The following is an 11,897-nucleotide window of genomic DNA, read 5'->3' on the forward strand; positions in this document are numbered from 1 at the left end:
TGTTACATGTACACAAATTTGTGCGTTTTAGATTACCACAATGGAGAGCAACCTGAAGACGATAGAAGAGGAGAACAAAGTAATTGAACAGCAAAATGAGTCTCTTCTTCATGAGCTGGCCAACTTAAGCCAGTCTTTAATTCATAGTCTAGCTAATATCCAGCTGCCACATATGGTAAGTGACTGAGAGTTCGAGATGAGGCGTTTGGTGGTCTGCCACCTCGCACAGCATAAAGTAGATGTCTGTTTCTATTACTATTTTCATGGTTCTTCAGACTTTGGATGTTTGTGGTTACCACCCCAAAACCATAATGTTAACTGCTAGCCAACATTGGTGGGGCTGACCCAGTGTATCCCATATGGTTAATATGCTCTGAATAGGCCTTTTAAATATCATAAGGACAGTGGCACTAGGCTATGATGCTATTTTATGCTGATGTGAATGTCCTATTAAGAAAATAAAAGTTGTATATGAACTACTATTTAATATCTCGTAGGATCCAATCAATGAACAAAATTTTGATGCATACGTGACTACTTTGACGGACATGTATACAAATCAAGATCGTTATCAGAGCCCAGAAAATAAAGCCCTTCTGGAAAATATAAAGCAGGCTGTGAGAGGAATTCAGGTCTGAACAGCTGCTGTAGTGATGGAATCTTGCTTAAAAAAGGATGCCTCTTGTTTTTTGCTGCTGTAATTTACCAGAAAGTGTTATATATTTATTTCTGTTTGAAACAGTGTTATGCTTACAAGACTTCATAATGATTTTATGTCTTGCTTTAAAGATAGTACCTGCAGAATAGTTTTTGAATACATTCACATTTTGTACGTTTTCATATAAGCTGACATAGTGTGATATGCCATGTAATGTTTATAGCTGCTAATGTATGCACATTTGGGGGTATATATATTTCTGAAGAGGTAAGCCAATCAAAATAAATAGAGTGTAAATTCTTTTTAATGCTTTAGTGATTAAATGTTTTAGTATTTTGAACTGAAATGGACAAAAAAAAAATACAGCTTTGAATGATCATGTGGTGGCCGTGCAGCCACTTTTTAGACATTATCATTTTGCCTCATGTTGGAGGATTTTATGGAATTTAAGAAATACATTTTGTGTGCATATTGTTTCATAGCAAGAATTGGTTGCAAAAAATGCTTTATTTTTGAACAATGCTTGGAAATATTATGTAATTTTTTTGTTTGTTTGTTTTAGGAGGATGGTGTATGGTGGGGGCAATAAATGAGGTTTTTTGCATTCCAAGGAAATGGCATATGGATTAACTGTAAGAAATGAGATAAATAATTTATTGTAAGACCACATCAAGCCATGGAAACTTGGCGGAAGATTCCAAGCAGCTTAAACAGCACTTTTAAATTAACTCCTGAGCATTACATGGCGTGACTATGGGAACTTCAGTTAAGACAGGGGCTTAATGCAGGTGGACGGCGTGAAGATGTCTTTTTCCATTTTCAGTAAACTTTGGGACAACCTCCTCTTCCCTCCCTGAGTTTTGTGCCCCACTGAACTGTCTGTTGTTGCCATGTGGTTTACCCAACAGAATCCGTGTGTTTTAATTTAAGCTGAAAGATAATTTAAGAATATTTATTTCTCCTTTCCACTTTTAAAAATGTGGTCATTATCATTATTTTACGTTTCTTTTACGTTTGGGGGATGAAAGCAAATGATTTGTGGGTCTTCGAGTTACTGGACTGAGTTTTCTGCTGGATTGTGGGAAAGCAGCTCAGTAAAGGGTCTCCCCCGCCCCCGCCACCGCCTTTGGCTCTGAATAAGCATTTGGTTCTGTTCAGAGAACTCTCAAAGCGACCTTCACACTCTACCTTCCGCTGGAGACCACTGACCGCCCGGCACTCGCATAGCCTTCTTTGGTTTGTCCCGACCTATCCTAGGCATGAATGCAATCAGATTTTAAGAGTAATGAAATCTACTTCAGCACTTTTTTGCTTTACACTAGATCATCTTAGCCTCGTTGTACCTGGAGATTTGGTTGTTTTCTTCAGTGACTGCACTTACATGTATGCATAAGACCACTTTCGATTGCTGCGTGCGCCCCTCCCGAGTAGTCCCCAGGACGACGTGTTGTGTTTTCCGATGTCGACTTGATTTACATGGAATAGCATCTCTTCCTTCCATGTCTTGATGTTATGCAGGAAGTACAAAAGTACTTTAAAATTTTGTTATGAAAAAAAAAAGATGGGTTTTGTAAAAATAAAAAAAAAAATATTTTTAGCAGAACAGGACTTACAGGGTCATTGTCCCCACAGCGTGCCAGTCGATTATTTGCACTTACCTTGTCCTCTATATCCGTACGGAGGTGTGCAATTCCTGGTGTCAGTGGCCTTGCGACGCTGACCCTGGAAGAATTGGAGGAGGCCCTCACGGCTGACCCGATAATGTTGCTAAGGGAGATTACAGGGATCTCACAGCAAATATTCTGATACAATACTCAACCTCGGTATATATATATGTATAAATATATGTATATCCCAGCGGCACTTTATACTGCTCACTGTACAAAAGCTGACAGTTTTCCACGAGGACTTTAATACCTAGCTGGGAAAGATTATGTAATTACCGGGGCTCTGCAGCGCCTTCTCTGCAGGCGCCCTCTTTCTGTTGTGCGACTAGTTGTAGCTGCCATGCTCAGAATTGCCTTTTTGAGAGCTGAAGCAAGGTGCTTCTTGTCACCTGATGCCATATCTATCGTCCGGGGCCCCAGCCTCCCTGCGGGGCCCGCTGTTCATATCGGCATATGCATTTCCCGGCCGCGTTGTGTCTGCAGCTTCTTTGCCAATATAGTAATGCTTTTAGTAGAGTAATAGGTAGTATCAGTTTTGGATTCTTCTTGTCATCACCTATGTACAATGGAGAGGGGTTTTAAGCACAAATCTGCTGCTCATCTAACGTTGGTACATACTATCCAATCAGAAGTTACCGTGACTATTATATAGGCATCACAAAGTGTCACATAGAGAATGCTGACCTTTCGTATGGGATTATTGTGGGTCATCAGAGTTTATTTATTCTAACTTATTGTTCATATTCATTTCTAAGTTAATTTAAGTAATCATTTATGAAGACAGAATTTTGTATAAATATTTATCGTGCTCTCTGTGGAACTGAAGTTTGATTTATTTTTGTACTACACGGCATGGGTTTGTTGAGACTTTAATTTTGCTATAAATGTGTGGAATCACGAGTTGCGGTGATAACTTCATTTTTAAATTGTGAACTTTGTACAAATTTTGTCATGCTGGATGTTAACACATCTTACTCTCAATAAAAAAGGTGTTGCCACATTGTCCCGCTGGGTGTCTGAGGGGCCGCGTCTTCACTGGAGTCTGCGCGCGCCATCCTGGCCGCAGGGCCCACTGGGAGCGTCCCCCCCAAGCCTGTGGCTTTCGTTTTAAGATTTTTAGAGGTTTAGTTCTCTACTCCAGAGCACGTAAGAGTAAATGACTCTTTTTAAACGACATGAGTAGTTTAGCAGGTTCACTCTGTCGTCTTGTCATGTCTGAGCGCAGGTCTCTCCCCAGGACAGGACATTCTCCTACACGACCAAGGGCCGTCGTCACACTTGATGTGACATCGTCCTTATTTAATGTGCATCCATACCCAAAAGTTCCCAGTGGAAGCAATAGTGCCCTTCACAGGTTTCCCCCTTACCTGGCTTTCTCAGGGATCACACGCTGTGTCCAGCTGTCCTTGGCCCCTCATTCCTGAGCAGCTCCTCAGCCTTCCTCTTCCTCCCAGCACACGGACGTTGGTCAACGTCCAGGGCCGTTAGTTGGTTTGTGGAACGTCCTCACGTGGGCTCAGTCTGATGGCTGCCTCCTGGCGGTTCTGTTTCAATGGGAGATGTGCCCTTCTCAGCGTCTCACATCCAGGGCACACAAGGCCACTCACCAGGTGATTTGTTCCCTGCATGCTTCATCATCCATTGTTACTTTCACGCTGTCAGCAAAGACCACCCATCAAACTTAAATTACCCTTCAACGATGATTTAATGATGAATTACCCACTTTCCTATCATCTACATTAGTAAAAGTCACCCTTTAAAGTTCCAAAACATGCTCTCCTATAATAGACACACTCCCCTGAAATACAGACTTTGAGGAAGAGACTCTCATAATTTTGTTCAGTCCGACGTATATTCCAATTGGACTCCTACTGCTCCAAGACTCAAGGCCACTGAGCCGCTCTGCCGGTTACTGTTGTCTGACATTTTACACGCAACAGCCGGTCAGCTTTACCAGAGCTGACAGCGGGGAGGGTGGGAGGACGCACCATTAGGATCCCATCGTGGCAGTCTCTCTGCTGTAGGGAGCAGCCTCTGCCAAAGGCCCCGTCTTTAGGAACAGATAAACCTAAACCGGATGGCAGCCAAGCAGCTGCCGTCAGTGACTGAAGTCTGCCACCTTGATTATTAAAAGCCATTTTTTCCCCTTAGGAGCAATGTGGCTGAGAATCACTATAAGCATTTTGGAAAGCAGTTTAGCAATAATGTCAAAAATCTTACAAAATTCAAATTTTTGATCCAATAATTCCAGACGTCTATCCTAAAATACCAAAACAATTGTAAATGCACTGAAATAAATAAAAATAACCCAAAGCCCTATTATGGAGGAATGATTAAGCAATTGATGATAAATGCACGTTATAGAGCATGATGGAGTTAGTTAAAATGGTGGTTATAAAGACTCATTAATAAGGTGCTTGTAGTGAAATTAGTGAGTACTACAGAAAACAAAATTATGAGCACGTTGAGAAGCAGCTCACCAGCTGGTTTGAGTCAAACTGACGTGTGCTGATTGCTGAGAGCCACACGCTGCCAGCTGTGCGTTGGGGGTGGGAAAGGTGACACCAGGTGTGCAGCAAGCCCAGGCCAGCAAGGGGCAGGTGACCAGCCTCAAAGAAGCTGAGTTAATCACCAAAAAAGAGAAGAGAGGAGTGGGAGGAGCTGGCAAGGCAGATTAGAAAGCAAATATCTCCAGGTTTAGGGCAAGAATGAGAAAAGACTGAAGAGCAAAGAGAAATAGTACAAGGAGCTGAGCCCTTGATCAGCTCCCCAGGACCCTCTGTCTAAAGCTGGCCTACTGTGTGCATTTTGCCGTAAAAGTATCAAAATGGAAGGCTGGGATCACGTGTTTCTCACCAAGAACAAAGGAATGAATTTTTAAAAAAGAAAAATGCTCAGGTCTCGCGAGGATTCTAGAGGGTTTAGGGAAGAGGGCTCTGGGAATCCCCTGTGGTCTGCGTTACATGGTCGCCTGAGCATCGGAAGCGGAGGTGAGACAAGAACCTGGAGCAGACGGGGCAGGAGACTATGCTGCGTGTGGAGTGCTGCTGCTGTGGCCGGCGGGTGATTCCATCAGGAAAGTCCATCTGGAGCCCAGTCTCCCGGCACTGCCGATTGCGGAAGGTAAGACGCTCCCCGTCTCCCACTCCCTCCTCCTCAGGACGTGTTGCTCTGGTAACTTTAGAAGCCCTCAGCCCCCAGCACGGCTGATGTATGTTCCTCTCAGCTCCCACCACTGCCCTCTTCTGTGCGCACAGTTGATGTGAGGCTCGTTCTGCTCAAGGTAGACTCAGGAGCAGTTAGGGTCCCCATCAGCAAGACGTCTCCCTCCACTCTCTTGACTCCAGTCAATGTGGCCATGGATCGATGTGGCATTTTAACACAGCAGAGCAATGCAGGAGAGCCCAGGGTCTTAAGCAATTTAAAATATATATTAAGGGGAAAAACATCAAACTTTTATACTTTGTCTTTGTATTCCAATCACCATGACACCCAAAAAAAGTTATTGGTCACTGTACAGACTGTGAATGAAATGGAAAAACAGTATAAAGATCAAATCCCACATCATAAATGCAGGGGGAGCAAGCCTACCTTACCACGTGAGACAGACACAGCCCGCTCTGGGGCTCACCGTCTTTCTGTGTCTAACGCAGTGGCCACGCCGAGGCCTCCAAGTTAGTCCCCAGAAGACCTAACTGTGTTAGGGGAGGACGCCGGAATAGCCTCTGTTTGGCAGATTAGTCATCTCTGGTGTCTAATCCCATCCTTAATTCCAAATTTTCTCCTCTCTTCTTTTTTCGTCTGCATGGTTTTTCTCCCTGTAGTAGTATATATATCCTTTAAGTTGTCTCAAATCATTTTTTGAGCAAGGCAAGATAAAATAAACAAGGATAGGCCTTGTAGGGGAGGAAAAAAAGTTTTTTTTCCTTCTACCCTCCTAGGTTCTCAGCTGGGTCTCTGTAACAAAAGACCACAAAGCGAAAAGCATGCAAGTTTACTTAGTATTAGTTTTACATGACACGGGAGACTTCAAGAGGAAATGAAGACCCTGAGAAGTGGTCAGGCCTGAGTATTTTTATGCTAGGTTTGCTGAAGAGTGGACAGTCATGGAAAAATGTGACGGGACGGAGAGCTATGATCTCAGGGTGGTCAGCTGGGGAGATGTAGCAAGGCCTGCTCGCTTGGGCTCCTTCAGCGCCCTGCCATCTGGAGGTCAGCATGCGCCTTTCCTGGGGGCGGGGGGGGGGGGGGGAGTGGGGGGCAGGGAACCTCACACGTGAGGTCTATGACCCGCTTCAGGGAAGGGCAGAGAGTCCTTCTGGCACCTGCCTTTCCCCAAATCCCTCCAGCTGAAAATATTCAATATGCCAAAGTGCCATATTTTGGGAAAGCATGTTCTGAACCCCATCATTGTGCAGAAACAAAGGTGTTTGTGTGTGTGAGTGAATGGCATGCAAGGAAGGGAGATTAATTCAACAGAAAAGGGAAGAGAGAAGAAGGCAGATGATGGACTCATAAAATAAACATTACTTCTTCGAGCCTGAAAGGGAAATAACATTAGGTAAGTCATGGCTATCTGTAATTTAGTAAGTGTCCAAGGATGTTCTCAGGGTTCATAGTGCAATTGTGTTCTGTGACTAATACGGCAGAATGTCATGCCGAGTTCAGCTTCGTTTCCCAAGGAAGTGGTCGGCCTTGAGCAGCACCACCCTGTCCTGAGCCAGACTGACCTCACACTTGCTCGTCCCCTGTCTGCCCTCCAGACCTTCCACAGGGCTGCTGCTTTGTCACTCATCCTCATTTTTGAGAAGAAAGAAGCTGTATTCCTCACCGCTGCTCTCAGATGTACAGAACGGAGCAGATGCTCTAAGGTTAGACGTCAGATAACGCGGTGAAGGGATGTCATTGCATTTTTCAAACACCACCTTACCACAAGAACACTTCTTAAAAAACTGATCCTGAGCATGTGTCAGGGTGTTACTGGCTTATTAACAAGGCACCTGGGACAGAGACTTGAGTGTGAGTTCTAAGAGTTCATTCCCAGGGTTGCAAAACATCGTGTCTTTATCAGGGGCCAGGATAAAATGGGGTGGTGCTGACCTGGCCCTAAATCACAAATAAGGAGCAATGGCTCTCTGGCCCCTGGGCAATGACACTCCAACCCTCCCCCCTGCCATGCCAGACTGGCCAGCTGGCAGAAAATGCAAGCAACTGTCCTCTTTAGTATGAACAGCTAACAAAAAAATATTCAGCTTCTAATAAAAACTACTAATAATTATGATTTTTCTTTTTCTCATGTTTGAAACAAATTTTTCTTTCTCATGTGTGAGGCATAAACAGGAGGTATTACACTTATTTTCTTCATTTGATATGTGGGGACAAAAACATGCCCAAGACCATTTGGGGGAGCAGGTTAGAGAAGTAACACTAACGTCTGATATGTATTGGCCCCCAAGCCAGGTTGTTTACGTGCTTACCTCCGTGTAGGTCCCTCCCTGAGCAGTGTCCACCCCAGAAATCAGGTGTATCTGAGGCAGGAACACGTCCTGGGCAGCATCCCATCCTAACTGGAAGAGTCATGGAAAATCTAGCTAGAGGAGGCCCCTCTTGCTTCCTCTCCTTACATGTTCCCAGAGTGGAGAGGATTTCTGCTCCCTACCAGGGATGATGTCACTGGATCTGATATGATGCTCTCTCCCTCCTCTCCTAGGAATGACTCCATTAAAGAAAGATGCAGCCCTATGACGTTAGAATTCAAGGGCCGCATCATGACGTTTCGATGAACAAGGGATTGCATATATGACGGTGGTCCCATAGATTAGTACCATAGCGCCTTGGTGTGTAGGAAGCTGTACCTTCTAGGTTTGTGTAAGTACACTTCATGATGTTCACACAAAGACGAAATTTCCTAACGACGCATTTCTCAGAACATATCCCCATTGTTAAGCAATGCATGACTATAGATGCATCTTAAACATCTACTTAAGACATGGCCTATCAAGAAAGGAAGGTTAAGGCCGGCCCCATGACCAAGTGGTTAAGTTCGGGTGCTCTGCTCCGGCGGCCCAGGGTTCACATGTTCGGATCCTGGGCACGGCCATGGCACTGCTCATCAAACCATGCTGAGGTGGCGTCCCACATAGCACAGCCAGAAGGACCTATGACTACAATATACAACTATGTACCTGGGGGGGCTTTGGGGAGAAGAAGAACGAGAATAAAAAAGAAAGGAAGGAAGATTAAGAAGAACGCAGAACTCCTCAACTTTGAAGTCCTCTATAACGTAAGAGCTAGACAGAGGTCTTTAGGAGGAATCTAAAGTTCCTGAGAACCAACTTAATGCAGAAGTTAATCAGGGTACGAAGCAGTCAGGGCGGGGGGTGCGCTGGCATAGGAGAGCAGAAGATAATTTCCCTCTATCCTTCTAAGCTCTTGGCTGGGGCCCCTGAAACAAAAGACAGATTAACGAGAGAAAAGAAACTAAAGTTTATCAACACATATACTCACATACACATGGGAGACCCCCAGGGAGATGAGTAACTCAAACAGGCGGCTTAGAATTCAGGCTGAATACCGTCTTCAGCGAAATCAAAGAGATAAGGGTGTGGGGGGGCCAGTGATGGGAGGGGTCCAGGTTAGGTGTACTCCACAATCATTTTATGCTCAGAGGTGCTGTGCTTTGTCCCCGAGGCAGGACCAAATGGATTGGTGGCTAGAAGCAGAATGGATGCACCACGGGAAAAGAGGTGTTCTGAGGTGAGAACATGGATCAAGTTTCCAAGGCAGGTAGTCAGGGTAGAAAGCCTGATCCTTTCAGCTGTAACCCAAGAGTGCTAGGTTTAGCTTAGGGCTACACAAACATACTACACCGTTGGAAGGCTGTTACTCATTCACATCTTTCGGCAGGTATCTGTCTAAAGTTAGCTATTGGTGTGATTCTTAACCTTTTTTGTTAAATTGTCTACAAAGCGGAAGGTGGAGTGATTTCCTCAGTAAACACGAGAGTTATTGAGTACCAGAGACCTAGTTGAAGCTGCAGTTGCTAAAAAATGAATCCATCACCCTGATAAAGGTTATTAAAATGAAACTCAATAAAAGCTAATACTGGTGACAGCATGTGGTTTTACATCTTTTAAAATAGATGCACTCCTAAAAAAAGTCGTAACAAATATTGTAGCTATTTTGAGCACAAAATTGAGAGTCATTCTTATGGAAGGAATTTGACTGAGAGATGACGAAAATATATGAATTTAGGAAATTTGTTTAGATCATATTTAAAGGAATATGTATCATTTCCAAACTTTGATATAGCAGTCCTACATTTTATCCTGTATTAAATTCTGATGCACACAAGTTTATTTGTCTGGAAATATCTATTTCTGGTAAATATGAGTCCCCCCTTTTAGGAACAATTGAAAACAAGGGAATAAGAAGAAAGATTACAGGACCAGAGTGAACAAATATCAAATGAAAGCAAATGTACATTTTTGAAATTCAGCATTGGAGGTACTTCTGTCTGTGGAGGAGACTGGACCTCAGTCCTTAAAGAGCATCAGTGGGTCCATGGTGGGATCGGGGCAGTAGGAATTGCACACTTGACTGGAATACCACACGCAAAAAAGGAAGTCTTCATGCTGCAGCTGTTGGTGAAAGATGTGTAAGAAGCCATTGATACCCTCTGCTTCTCATCATGTTATATCTATTTCATTTTAGTGACTGTTGGAAATAATGAGGTCTTCCAGTCTTTCTATCTTATTTTTTCATATAATATTCTTCAAATTCATTAAGTTATATTAAGGTGGCTCACACAGAAACATGGCCCATAGAATAGGGCAAATCAATAAAAGGATCTATGTGATGCTGCCACCATCATAACATGGAAGCTTGAGAGATGTGAAGGGTTCGAAAATCCGGCAAGTTTGCTCTCGGGTGATAGACTCGGGCATTCGGAAGACTGCCTCCGTTCCCTACACTTATTTATAGTAGGGTATTACATTTTCCATTGGAAATTATTATGAAATAAATGGTTGTGTCCCCCAAAAGTCATATGTTGTAACCCTAACCCCCAATGTGAGGGTGTTAGGAGGTGGGTCTTTGGGAGGTGGTGAGGTCATGAGGGTGGAGCCATCCTGATGGGATTAGTGTCCTTATAATCCTCTCTCTCTCTCTCCAACATATGAACGTGCAGAGGGCCACCTGCAAACCAGGAGGCAGCTTCTCTCTAGACACTGGATCAGCCAGCGCCTTGATCTTGGACTCCCAGCTTCCAGATCTGTGAGAGATAAATTTCTGCTGTGTAAGCCCCTTAGTCTATGGTATTCTGTTACAGCAGCCCAAACTGACCAGGACAGAAATGTTAATGTTAAAGTAAAAGGAGAGAATTTTCTCTCTCTCTGCACAGTGACCATTTATCTTAGATTTTGAGAGTTGATGATAGTGATTTCACATACCGACTGTCTGTGAGGCAAGTACGCAAAGTTCTCAGAAGACCAGTCTTAAAATAACTACAGGCTTATTGCAATAATGAGCAATTTTCCCTTTTAACTTGACTGTAGACAGCACACAAGCTCCTTATGCGCAAAAATGCTCAGATGACAAAATTTCATCACTGGTTTTTGGGTTGAGTTGGGGCACGGGAAGAGATTTGGGATAAGGAACAAACCAGTCAGATTCTTTTTTCCATCGAACAGAAATATGTTCCTTATCATAGAAGCACCAAAGGCCCTGAAGAGGATGATAGATTAGCAACAGAAAGGTCTAGAAAACAGGAGACCAATTTTCACAGGTGTTACCTGCTCTCTCAGAGTTACGTCTGTTGGCACCAGCTTCCAAAGTTGTCTTGACTTTCTTCCCTGAGCGTCTCCGGGTAAAGCTTCTCTCTCACTCATTTGTTGCGATCCTTTTCCAGCATTGTTATGACCAGATTTGCCAACTACGGTATAGACAACCAGGCCTCCTCCTCCTCCCTTCCCATCTTCAGGGTTGCAGAGTCTCTGCAGTTCACTCGAGACATCCAACTTGCCACTGCTTTGTGAATCACATGCTACCATTTGCTACATTGCCAAAAATATTTCCCGGAACCCAGTGAAGTGTTGATTCAAAAATACTCTTAAACACTCTAGGCTTATCTGATGCAAAGTATGAAAGATTAGCCCATGGTCACATTTTTTAAATTCTTTCATTCCTGAAGAACACAAGGAGAATCCTCTGTCACTTTCCACATCTAGAAAGCCTTCCTTCAGTCTGGATTTGAATCCTGACCTGTCTCATTCTCTGATAAATGAAATGGTTCGGTTTCTTAGCCCCACTGAGGCTGCCTCACCTCTGATCTTTAGTCCTCCTTGAGATGAGTGTCCTCAATTCCTTATCCTTAATGCACCCTGCCTTCCTGGTACAAAACTAGGTTTATTAGCTCCAGCAAGCTTTTCCCAAGACCTGGCTGCCTGCAGAATAGGCTTGCAAATTGGATTTCTTTGTTAGGATAGGCTTGTAAGAGCTTAAGAGCAGACTGGCATGGACCAATGGGAAAGGGTGCTGAATGCTTGGCTTGCTGTGGCTGTGGGTGACAAGTA

At 43.8% G+C, this 11,897-nt stretch overlaps 1 protein-coding gene and 1 long non-coding RNA gene across 51 annotated transcripts in view; one reads left to right on the top strand and one right to left on the bottom strand.

Moving 5' to 3' along the window:
* Positions 1 to 3,325, top strand: part of MYT1L (myelin transcription factor 1 like) — a 448,087-nt gene extending 444,762 nt beyond the window's left edge. For 31 of the 50 annotated variants that reach the window (XM_070571805.1, XM_070571813.1, XM_070571803.1 and 28 more), the window contains 3 exons: positions 32 to 175; positions 498 to 632; positions 1,221 to 3,325. In XM_070571805.1, the coding sequence (XP_070427906.1) occupies positions 32 to 175; positions 498 to 632; positions 1,221 to 1,247 (306 nt within the window). In that variant the 3' untranslated portion in view covers positions 1,248 to 3,325. Of the gene's footprint in view, positions 1 to 31; positions 176 to 497; positions 1,020 to 1,220 lie in introns of those variants that run through there. The other 19 variants (XM_070571850.1, XM_070571844.1, XM_070571847.1 and 16 more) reach the window with 5 other exon arrangements.
* A 367-nt stretch (positions 3,326 to 3,692) lies between these two features.
* LOC139075477 (uncharacterized) lies at positions 3,693 to 11,356 on the bottom strand. Its single transcript, XR_011525846.1, has 3 exons — positions 11,118 to 11,356; positions 5,917 to 6,143; positions 3,693 to 3,869 (listed from the first exon to the last, which is right to left on the bottom strand). It is a non-coding gene; the product is annotated as an uncharacterized lncRNA (long non-coding RNA).
* Positions 11,357 to 11,897: the final 541 nt, after the last annotated feature.

This window comes from Equus przewalskii, chromosome 14, assembly GCF_037783145.1.
Source record: "Equus przewalskii isolate Varuska chromosome 14, EquPr2, whole genome shotgun sequence".
In the NCBI taxonomy this organism is placed as follows: Eukaryota; Metazoa; Chordata; class Mammalia; order Perissodactyla; family Equidae; genus Equus; species Equus przewalskii.